At 42.2% G+C, this 12,440-nt stretch overlaps 1 protein-coding gene across 1 annotated transcript in view; it reads right to left on the bottom strand.

Annotated features, from left to right (window-relative positions):
* XPO1 (exportin 1) overlaps positions 1-12,009 on the bottom strand; it is a 76,001-nt gene extending 63,992 nt beyond the window's left edge. Inside the window, exons 1-2 of the mRNA XM_054022592.1 lie at positions 11,279-12,009; positions 6,532-6,663 (exon numbers count right to left, since the gene is read on the bottom strand). Of these exons, the coding sequence (XP_053878567.1) occupies positions 6,532-6,657 (126 nt within the window). The 5' untranslated portion in view covers positions 6,658-6,663; positions 11,279-12,009. The remainder of the gene's footprint in view (positions 1-6,531; positions 6,664-11,278) is intronic.
* Between the last annotated feature and the right edge of the window lie 431 nt (positions 12,010-12,440).

The following is a 12,440-nucleotide window of genomic DNA, read 5'->3' as shown; positions in this document are numbered from 1 at the left end:
CTACAAGTCCACTCAGTCCTACTTTTGGTTAAGCCAATTGCTAAGACAAAACAAGTTTGTGTACATTTATGGGAGATAATGCTGCCCACTTCTTATTTACAATGTCACCTGAAAGTTAAAACAGGAATTCGCATGGCACCGATGTAGCTGGCATTGCAAGGTATTTATGTGCCAGAGAGAGGGACAAGGTGTGGAACGTGCTGTCAGAAGTTTTAAAAGAGCAACACTCCAATCCAGAAACTACAGAACCCCAACCACCAAAAAAGAAAAATCAACCTTCTGTTGGTGGCATCTGACTCAGATGATGAAAATTAACATGTGTCAGTCCACATTGCTTTGGATTGAACCAGTCATCCGCATGAAGTATCTCCTCTGGAAGCTGAAGCATGAAGGGGCATATGAATGTTTATCATATAATTATTATTATGGACTGACACGTTAATTTTCAGTATCTGAGTCAGATGCCACCAACAGAAGGTTGATTTTCTTTTTTGGTGGTTGGGGTTCTGTAGTTTCTGGATTGGAGTGTTGCTCTTTTAAAACTTCTGACAGCATGTTCCACACCTTGTCCCTCTCAGATTTTGGAAGGCACTTTAGATTCTTAAACCTTGGGTTGAGTGCTGTAGCTACCTTTAGAAATCTCACATTGGTACTTTCTTTGCATTTTGCCATATCTGCAGTGACAGCGTTCTTAAAAATCAAACAACATGCTGGTTTGTCATTCAAGACTGCCATAACACAAAATATATGGCAGAATGCAGGTAAAATCACAGAGCAGGAAACATACAAAGGAATTCAGTCAGATATTTAATTAATGCATTTTTTTCAATGAACGTCATTGATATGGAAGCGTAAGGGGACTGAAAACTTAGTGGGGGTTTTTGGTTAGCTATCTCCCAGTACCAAAAGATAGTGGAAGGGCCAATGAGAAATCAAGACCCTGAGACTGACAGTACCAGGTCCAATGGGGAGAGGCCAATGCTCCAGGTCAGCCTCATTGACAGGGCAGGAGTCAGAAGCCCGGGGGTTCCATCCTTTGTCTGAGCTGGAGCTGACAATGGCCAGAGTGGGCTGAGCTAAGGACAGAGCAAGAGCCCAAGCTGAGCTGGGGAGCAGAGCAAAGCCAGCCAGAGGGGAAAGTGGAGCAGCCCAGAGAGCTGAGCTGGAGGCAGAACAGCAGCAGGGCTGAGTCAGAGTGAAGCTGGGGGTGGAGCAGTCCGGAGCCAAGCACAGTGAGCAGCAGAGGGAAAACAAGGGGGACCCTGCGAAGAGGGCCCAGCACAGGGAGACGCCACCAGCCAAGAGGCCTTGCAGGCCGGACTTGGAAGGGGAGGCCAGCACTGGGAAGAAGGGTCTTACCATCTAGAGCCCGAGGGTGTGTGGCCACTGCCAGAGCAAGTGTCCGACCCACAGCATCCATGCAGCACAGCCAGGGCCTGGCACGTGTGAGGAACGGACTGAATTTCCCTTACCCTCCAGAAACGGATGTTTTTGGTTCCCCCATGCTCACAGAGTGGGGTTATGTGTTTTCCTTTATCCAGATGATACTAAACTGCTCAAGATAGTTAAGACCAAAGCAGACTGTGAAGAACTTCAAAAAGATCACACAACACTAAGTGATTGGGCAACAAAATGGCAAATGAAATTTAATGTGGATAAATGTAAAGTAATGCACATTGGAAAAAATAACCCCAACTATACATACAATATGATGGGGGCTAATTTAGCTACAACTAATCAGGAAAAAGATATTGGAGTCATCGTGGATAGTTCTCTGAAGACGTCCACGCAGTGTGTAGCAGCAGTCAAAAAAGCAAACAGGATGTTAGGAATCATTCAAAAAGGGATAGAGAATAAGAGGAAGAATATCTTATTGCCCTTATATAAATCCATGGTACGCCCACATCTTGAGTACTGCGTACAGATGTGGTGGTCTCATCTCAAAAAAGATATACTGGCATTAGAAAAGGTTCAGAGAAGGGCAACTAAAATGATTAGGAGATTTGGAATATGAGGAGAGATTAAAGAAGCTAGGACATTTCAGCTTGGAAAAGAGGAGACTAAGGGGGGATATGATAGAGGTATATAAAATCATGAGTGGTGTGGAGAAATTGAATAAGGAAAAGTTATTTGTTCCCATAATATAAGAACTAGGGGCCACCAAACGAAATTAATAGGCAGCAGGTTAAAAATAAATAAAATGAAGTTCTTTTTCACACAGCACAAAGTCAACCTGTGGAACTCCTTGCCTGAGGAGGTTGTGAAGGCTAGGACTATAACAGGGTTTAAAAGAGAACTAGATAAATTCTTGGAGGTTAAGTCCATTAATGGCTATTAGCCAGGATGGGTAAGGAATTGTGTCCCTAGCCTCTGTTTCTCAGAGAGTGGAGAGGGATGGCAGGAGAGAGATCACTTGATCATTACCTGTTAGGTTCACTCCCTCTGGGGCACCTGGCATTGGCCACTGTCACCAGACTGGATACTGGGCTGGATGGACCTTTGGTCTGACCCAGTATGGCCATTCTTATGTTCCTTTAACCTTTCCCATTTTTTTCTTATTTTTTAATTGGTTGCTGTTTAATAAATTATATTTGCTTTGAAGAATATGTAATATCAGTCGGGTCAGGGAAGTATTCTATGAGAAAAGAATATCCTGGACAGGGGACACCCTTGCCTGTCTTAAGTGACCACGACAAGACTGGGGGTGAAGCCCCACAGGAATCCTGGGCCCAGTCTTGTTGGGGTTACAAGAACTCTGCCACACAGGAGAGGGGAAGGGGAGTCCTTGAGATCACGCAGGGCATAGGAGCAAGGACTCAGATTCTTTCGCTAGCCAATTTCACCAGAGTAGTATGTGAGCCAGAAAAGTTCCCCACAATAGCGGGACCATTCCCCCACTTACATAATCATGTCCACTGGATTGTTGGATGAAGCATGAAGGGGCATATGACTGTTTAGCATATCTGGCACATTAAATACCTTGCAACACTGGCTACAAAAGAGCCATTCGAATGCCTAGTCTCACTTTCAGGTGACACTGTAAATAAGAAGCGGGTTGCATGATCTCCCATAAATGTACATAAACTTATTTATCTTAGGGATTGGCTGAACAAGAAGTAGGACTGAGTGGACTTGTAGGCTCCAAAGTTTTACATTTTTATTTTGAGTGCAGTTATGTAACAACTAAATTCTACATGTGTAAGTTGCACTTTCATGATAACGAGATTGCACTACAGTATTTGTAGGAGGTAAATTGAAAAATACAATTTCTTTTATCTTTACAGTGCAAATATTTGTAATCAAGAAAATAAAGTGAGCAATGACCACTTTGTGTTGTGTGTTGTAAATGAAATCAATATATTTGAAAATGTAGAAAACCAATATTTATAATAAATTTCAATTGGTATTCTATTATTGTTTAACAGTTTAAATCTGACTAATAGTGATTATTTTTTTTAAATTGAGTTAATATGTTTTGAGTTAATCGCTTGAGTTAACTGCAATTAATTGACAGCCCTATTAATAAGGATTATACAGGCCAAAGTAGGCCCTCTGTGACCTGTCCAATCATTCTGTCTTCAGTGGGTGTGCAAAACAACAACAATATGAAATTTAGATCAGTTTATATATCTGAGTGCCTAAAATCAGACTCCTAGATCCACACTTAGAAAACCAAATAAGTGGGCACTTCTGGAAAAAAGCCAATTACCAACAAATCCACTGCAATCAATGGAAGGCTGGTGTTTGGCACCTGATTTTATGAGAAGGCAGGTTTGAATTTGTTTCTGTACTAAACAATGGTGCATAAAAGGACTAATAGAATATACCTCACTCTCCCAGGTATAACACAGCTAAAGCTTACTTTTTGTCACTCAAATTAGCAAATGGATCTGAATGTACATAAGGAGCAGATCTTTGAATAAGTATGTATATTTTTACAGTTACTTTTCAGAACACAGCTGCACTAAGACATTTGTATTCCTAGTCACTGGAAATAAGCATATTATATACCTTACATACATTATGTACACACATGTAACAAAGACAGTCCCCTGGCCCAGAGGGCCCAAAATCTACATGTCCAACAGATGGCAAACAAGATGGACAAAATAAATATGGTGGGGATGAGTTAAGACACCTGTATGGAATTTTACATATTTTACATTCAGATCAAAATACAGAACTCAGCAATCATAACTTTAAAAGGTCTAACTTGGGGAAGGGCAGGAATGATGAAGTTAGGAAGAATAAAGGGAACAGGAAAAGAAAGGAGGGGGTAGATGGGCATTCATAGCTTCTCATTTGCCTACCTGATAAGCAGGCTGAGGTTTTGTAAACATTATGGCAAAAATCAGAAGGGTAACCGTGTTAGTCTGAATCTGTAAAAACCAACAGAGGGTTCTGTGGCACCTTTAAGACTAACAGAAGTATTGGAGCATAAGCTTTCGTGGGTGAATGCCCACTTCATCAAATGCAAGCATCTTTCACCCATGAAAGCTTATGCTCCAATACTTCTGTTAGTCTTAAAGGTGCCACAGGACCCTCTGTTGATTATGGCAAAAGTGAGCCTTAAGGACAGAGGCATTTTTTCCACATGTAAGTGGTTTCAGGGGAGAAAGCATGAAAGTCTTACTCCTTTAATGTTTAAGAGAAGAAATTTTAAATAACTTAATCTTAGCTAACTGCATTCCTATTGCTTTTGCCAGTTTTGAAGCTGTGCTCTGTGCCAAGTCTGCCTTTTAGAGGCAGTGCTTCTGCTGGTACTAGTGCTTGTTGTGGAAATATACATACGAGAGTCAGTGATAGGAGGACACTCACTGAAAAAAAATGTGTGCTTCTACAGGAATACACACTTTTTAATACAATACATACTGAAACTTTTCATGAAGAAGCCATGTATTTATGCTCTGATACAATTATATGCTTAAACATAATTTGCTTTTGACAATTTTAGTCCATTTCCCTTTTAAAATTCTTTTGTCATTAGCTTATCTAAGTGTCAAAAGCTTAAAAGACACACAATCCAATGAAATTGTACCCATCAATTTCTTCCATTGACAGGGCAATGGCATTTTTTCAACAAAATTGTTTAGTATTCAGAGGATATATTCTGGTTGCAATTCCTCCTAACATCCAATACAAATTCAACAAAAGGATATTAAACAGAGAGCAGATATCTTAAAAGCTCCTTCAAGACTTGCTATTTAAATAGTATATGCAGCAGATATTCAGGAGTCAATACTATGTTACTTTGCATAAGAAATTTCATAGAGCTTCAGAGTATATGGGAAATTGTCATATTATGAACTTAAACTTGTGACCGCTTAAGTTTGGAAAAGGAGCTCACACATTGTACACATCCCAGAAGTTGTACACAAGGTCAAACAATGGGTTTCAGCGTCTATAATAATCTACACTAAGAAACCGGGCATAGCAGACTGCCTTTTAAGGAGGTATCAATATACAAAGTGGGTATCTGTGTGGTTGGTTTTATTTGTTTTAGTGAGGGGGATCCGGGAAAGGGGACAGAAGAGGTGTTAGGTTACAAATATTTAGCCTCTTTAGGATACCGTCACATTCTTCAAGTCTTGTTCAATGTTTGATACTTTAGGGTGGGATACTTGCTACAAGCCATTACTTGCCACAAAATCCGTGACACTGTCCAAGTATTATAAAACAACGAAAGTATGCCAGGAAAACAGACGTTACTATTGTTTGAGCAATACTTATCTTTAAAAATTAAACACCTAGCTTTTATATAGTGCTTAGATAAACTGATTTTAAAAGGCAATAAAAGGTTAACTTTCAGACAGGTAGCATAAAGCAACTTTAAAATATAGTGAGTACGAAATGCCCAAAGTCTCAATCCACTGGATGCATATGGAAAGAGTGGCAAAAGAAAGAGTATAACGGAAAGAAAAGTCCAGACATCACATGCATTTTTATAATGTCTTTTGTTATGTATAATAAACAGAGTTATTTTAAACAAAAGGTTTCCCCCTTAAATATGATCCTGGAGTGAAGTCAATGGTGAATTTGTGACATCATAACTATTTTCATGCTAACAGAATGTCAAACATGGCATGATTATGACTTCCCTGCAGGAATAAAGTACAGAAGTTGGGCTGTGAGGGAGACAGCTCTCAAAGCACACTTTTCCATACCTTTAACAACAGAAGAATGACTGGGTAAGCAGATGCTTTTAGATATAAATGTTCTTTTCATGTTTGTCTTATCTTAAGGCCCCCTTTAAAACTGGGCCACAAATCAGCATCAGGTAGTCTGCCAAATTTGTAAGGTACCTTGTCACCAATACTACGAAATAGTCTTTCCATGAGTATTCTAGTCATATCAGAGTGAAATTCCCTCCAGTTTAACTCCTGTTTAAATGTGTTGGGTGAACATGAAATGAATTTAATTATTTTACTTAGTGTTCCTCTAAGGATTTATAGACTAATGTAAAGTTTTAATATGGCCAACTCTCTAATACTCTTGAATTAAAACTTCGATATTTTTGGACATATATTTTACCTGGGCTCCTTCTCCATGGTACAGGCAATTCACCACATTGTCCAAGAGATTGATATCCAATTTCTGGTTGAAATCCAGCAGCTGACGAGCTGCATGGTCTGCTAACATTGTCATAATTGCTGGCATAGATTACTGTAAAATAAAATGAATCAGATCAAACTAGAGAAGTTAATCAGTTTCCAGCAACTTTTGTAAGAAACTATTTCTACAGCTGCTTTTAAGTGATCTGTTCAATATAGCCATCTCACTTCAAAACTGGCAAGAAAAACTGCAGTTAAAAGTTTCTCAAAGATAAAGTTATATATCTATGTCACCACATGTTGAATTATGAAAGTGCAATACTGCAAATATTAGAAAAACTTCAATATTGACCATATCTATCTGAAAACTTACAAATTATAATACAAAACAAATTGGCAGTAGGTTTTACACAGGAGACTTAATACATGTGAATAAACTTAAGTTTAGCTGGCCTTAGTCTCCATTCCAATTCAAGGTAAGACTGTAGATACGAGAATCAGAATTCAACATGTTACAGCATTAGCAAGCCACACTAAAAGCCAAGTTAGGTTAACAGCAACAAAATTTTAAACAGATATTTGCAAATTTACCTAATTTGTTTTCAACTGGAGATAATTTTGTGTTTTTTAATTTTCTGAAATATTCTAGCAAATAAGTTTATTGACAGGAATATTTGCCAAAAACATTAAATTTAAATATTAAAGAATATTCAGACAGACTTTTGAATTTCCATACCAAATATACATGCCTGAAGTCTAGTTTTATGATTTTTTTGGAACTGAATAGTCACCTATGTATCCAATCAACACCAGCCCAGATCAATTTTCAAATATTTGCAGTGAACTGCTCACAAATGAGATAGATGCACCAAGAATTATTCAACACACAAGTAAACTGGACCAGTCAGTGCTAGGCTTAGGAGCAATTTTTCAAAAAGAAAAACACAAAATGTATTCATTAAGTTTTCAGCATAACTTACTTGCCTACTTTTAACTACAAAGAAATCTGACTAAGAAGGGGACAGTGAAGGTCTCCCATACTAAAGGAATAAACCTACCAACAGCATATTTTCCACCTAAACATACATATGTATTAAAGTACAGTGCAGTAAAATCCAGAGAGTTTGAAAAATTTATAGCACTCTTACAAGCCAAAAAGTTATAAAAGATTGGAGGGGCATCCACAGCAGTGAAGGCAAGACACTCAGCTAAGAGTAAGGTATTATTTGGAAGGGAATTACACCTCTACGTCGATATAACGCTGTCCTCAGGAACCAAAAAATCTTACCGCGTTATGGAGTGCGCAGCGCCCCCCACCCCCACCCCAGCACTGCTTTACCGTGTTATATCCAAATTCGTGTTATAGCGGGTCGTGTTATATCAGGGTAGAGGTGTATCATCCTGGACTGTGGCTGGGGGCTCTTTGCATATCAATCTTTGATTTGTAGGTATCTGATCAGCTTCATGCCTCACTTTGGCTGCTGGGAGAAAGAGCTTTCACTCTCACTCTCTCCCCCCTCCCCCCATTGCCATTAAGGGAGGTTTCTATGGCTTTACCATTCCTCAGTCTCTTGCTCATAACTTCCCCATGCAGCTATAGAGTGAAATTAAACATGTCTGTCCATTTCAGTGATGCCCATATCATTGGCTAGCAGCAGCAAAATCCCTGAACAGCAGCAGAAGCACTGGAGATATCTGGGAGGCTGAACATAGAGCTTCTAGTAGTCCTTGTGGCTATTTCAAAACAAGCTTAATACTACAAAAGTTGTTGGATTAGGTCCTCCTGATTCACCAGCAAAACTACTGGAAGTAATCTGTATCTTCATTCCCAAATAATTGCTAGTGTATGTTAAAAAGTTACTGTTTCTTGTTTAAAAAGAAACCAGGTTTAATTTATGCCATCCAAGTTGAATTGTTAAGCTTAGAAAGGAAGACAGAGGCTGTATTCCAAGTCTGTCCAAGTAATTACTACACAAAATGTGAGAGAGACTCATGCATCAAAGTGCTCATTCAGAAAATTTCTTTCATTGGGATTTATATAATCAAACATGCTAAATAAGTGTTCCAATACCGGAGGGGCACATCTTTATTTTGAAGTCATACAATTCACTCAATAATCAGCGTGCTGGCAAAAAGTAAATATTAGAGCAGCGGTTCTCAAACTGTGTGTTGGGACCCCAACTCTGTTTTAACGGGGTCACAAGGGCTGGCTAGACTTGCTGGGGCCCAGGGCCAAAGCTGGAGCCCTCTATTAGAGGGATTCCTTTTATTACATCAGTTATCACATTTGGAACAAAGTATGTATGCTTAATAGGATCATACCAGAATTATAACCATAATCTGAAATCAAAACTATCTTAATTGGTTCAATATTTTAAAAATAATCCACCATGGCTGTCAAGTTTTTCTTCACTCCAAATATAAATTCCATACCCCACTATGGTTATACAAATGTCAGATTCAAAAATGTCAAATCTGAAGCAGCAGGAAAAAAAATAAGAAATCATGTGAGATACTAACTCTGGAAAACCCTCCTTCCTGGGGAGAACTACAATTACATCTTCGACAAAGTGCCAACTGGTAAAAAAGCAGTAAAACTATTCAATTCATATAATCTTCCAGTTACATTTAACTCCCCCTCCACCGAATTCACATTCAGACACACCCCCTTCCGTTTGCATCTGCTGCACATGGCTAAACAGTGAAGTAGGAAAGCTGCTTTTAAATCTAACCAACGTTTAAATTGACAGACGCATTCAATTTAGGTATAAGCCACCTCCAATTGCTTTAAAACGGTCTTAAAAGCGCACTTCAGCCTCCACGTGACTCGAAGTTATTAGTCGCGTGGAAGCAGAAAGGAAACATTTCTAATAGAGCACTTTGCCACTCCCAGTATTATCTTCAAAATGACCTACCTACTGGTGAACTGAAACACAAAAATGGCGGCTTTGTGGTCAATGCCAACTGCGATTAACTTGATTCCCTACTCCTAATAATGTGCCTACATCAAGTCTACAGTATTGCATGCGATCTGCTAGACTCCCACCCCCATACATAGATCAGCCTGCACCTAAAAACGCTTCTAAATGCCACAATATATTAATGCAACAGTGCTAATAAAACTGGAGTGAAAACAAACCAAATAATATTAAAATTAATAAACGTGGGAAGAATCTGACACTTGCCGAAGCCCAGAAGAATGGAGACTTACTGCTTTCATAGCTACCCAATGTTTCAGTGGCCTTGTGCAATGAAGTGCAAGAATACTTATACTAAGTGTACCAATTACCTTTCCATAAACAGATTAGAATAGCAATTTAAAAATGATTTGGGCTGGGTGAATTAGAACATACACGCAAAACCCAAGTAAAAGACTGCTTTAAAACACGTGAGTTAAACTCTAGGTCAAATACAACTCTCTACAAAGAGACAGCTACGCTACTTCGGGCTGCGCGGGGGCAGCAGCACGCTTCATTTAAGTACAGAAGTAGGAGAAACATACAGTTACCCCGCCCCACTCAGCGAGCGAACAGCTCCAGTTCTAACTACAATGGAAGTCAAATCAGTATCCCACCACACTCTTACATACTAACTGTGGATTATTTATATCAGGCAATTAAAAGTTCAGTTTCTTCCAACTGTACAGCCTATGCACAATTAGACATGCACAGCACCCCATACCAAACATGTATTATACACCAGTTTAGACATACAAAAATGTAGTGCATTTATATTAAAGTTAATACCGCAGTTCCAGCCACTAATGAACGAGCTTGTTTCCCTCCCCCGTATACATGTGTGTATAGCAATAATGGGTAGCAGAACTTTGGTTAAATTTCCTTGCAAAGCTGCAGACACATCAGATTGCCGAACATGTATCCAAGTCAATGTAAATTCATTCGAATTATTATCAGCAAGATATTTGATGTACACAAATACAGCAGTCACACACATTTGAACACACAGACGCACACCCACCCAGTGTAAAGGCCGTTGCTGACTTCCCTTGCAAAGCAGCAGGAATACCGCAGTACATGGAACATTTATACCATTAACACACTCAACTACACGCCAATCGGTTTGCCTAACAGACCGTTAATACTAAAATATCTACAGGACCGGGGGAGGGGGGGAGAGAGGGGAGGGTTGTAGGGGGTTAGGAATAGAAGGCGGTTTGGTGGGTTTCTTTGCAGAGAGCAGCAGGGACACTGCAGCCCCTCCCTCCTCTCGGTCCCTGCGTTGTATACAGGGCCGCCCCACGTGATCCAGGCGGACGTTTCAATACTGCTGCACAGACACACAAAAATATTTCTGGAAACTTCCACTCCTAATAATTTACAGATTATGTCCCTAGTTTCCCGAGTTCCCAACGCCAGCCCCAGTCCCACACTTCACCTATAACGAAAGGCACAAAATGACCATAATCTACCCCCACGAGCCCTCACAGCAGCCTCCCAACAACATCTTCTCACACGCTCCTGCTTTCCCCACATCCATGGCATCAGTGGTAGAATCTGTGCTCCCAATTGCATTGCCGACACGGCTGATGGTGGTACCCCAAAGAGCACAATTCTCCCGCTCCGAGTCTTAAACCCCACAGACTTTCTGCCCTCCACACACATCCACCCTTCTGCTTCTGGCCCCTTTTAGTCCTCCCACTGTCGCCCCCAATACGTCTAACCCCGCACCCCACGATTCCCAGCCCCACAGTATTAAGAGTTACTTACCTAAATAGTTTTTACAGCCTCTGCCTTTAAAAAAAAAATACGGGCGGGAGTGTGAAGTTTCCAACCACACCAAAAAAAAATTAGGAGAAATCACACACGCGCGCGCCCTCTCCCCTACTGAGCGTTTATTGGTGTCAACCTTCTTCCCCCACCGCCTCCAAGACAAGCGTGCACTGGGCTGGTTGTATGACACACGCTCAGCGCGGGCTGCTGCTACCCCTCGGCCAGGCTCACTTGCTCCCTGGCTCGCCCTGCAAGGACTCGGCCCCCAACTCCCCGCTCCAGGGCCAAGGCCGCCCAGCGCAGGGGATGGAGCCCCTCCCTTCCCGGCTGCTTGGCTCTGGCTCCCCAAGCCCCGGCTCGTTGCTTTCCTGGAGCTCCTTGATTCCCTAGTTCCCCAGGCCCCGCTGAGTCGCTGCGTTGGTGGGCCCCGGGTCTCTCGCTCCCCAGGCCCCGGGCTCCTCTGGCTGAGTCTCTGCCTGCCCGGGCCCCCGCTGCTCCCCCTGATCTGGCCGGTGCTCAGTTCACCCCCATCTCCCCCCCGCTCGCACTAAACTTTGCCCCCGTGGATGTGTCGGCGGCTCCCCCTGCGGGCTCCCCTGTGAGCAGGTCACACACACAGCGACGGAGGCAGCGGCGGCGGCAGGGAGTGAGCGCAGCGTTTCTCCCCCTCCTAGTGCCACAGACTCGGAACCGGCTCAAACCGGTTCAGACTGGGAGATTCCATCTCGGTTTAGTTTTCAGCCCATGGCGCCGCGAAGCGTTTGGAAACCTCGGGCCTCCGCCCAGCTGCTGCTCCCATTGGTTCCGAACACGGTCGCTGCGCAGGCGGCCTCGCCTCTCATTGGACAAGGGGCTTGTCCGTCTGCTGCGCTGCCGTGACGGGGAGGAGCGGGAGGCCCCGCCTACTCTCCAGCAGCGATTTGCCCGCAGAGGGGGGAGGTGGTGGAGCGGCAACCCTTGCTGACTGGCCGCGCAGAGCTGTCGCTCAAGGGCGATGCCCGCCCACAGCTCCGGACCCGCGGGCGCAGTTTTTACCTGCCGCCGATTGGTTGGGCGCTTGGAATGACGTAGGAGTTCGATTGAAGCTTTTTACGACTGTGAATGTAGAAGGGCGCGCGGTTGCGTAGAACGGGTAGCGAGGCGCCGAGAAAGCGCGGGG

Source organism: Malaclemys terrapin, chromosome 3 (assembly GCF_027887155.1).
Source record: "Malaclemys terrapin pileata isolate rMalTer1 chromosome 3, rMalTer1.hap1, whole genome shotgun sequence".
Lineage (NCBI taxonomy): Eukaryota > Metazoa > Chordata > Testudines > Emydidae > Malaclemys > Malaclemys terrapin.
The sequence above is the reverse complement of the archived record's forward strand: the minus strand, read 5'-3'. Positions and strand labels throughout refer to the sequence as shown.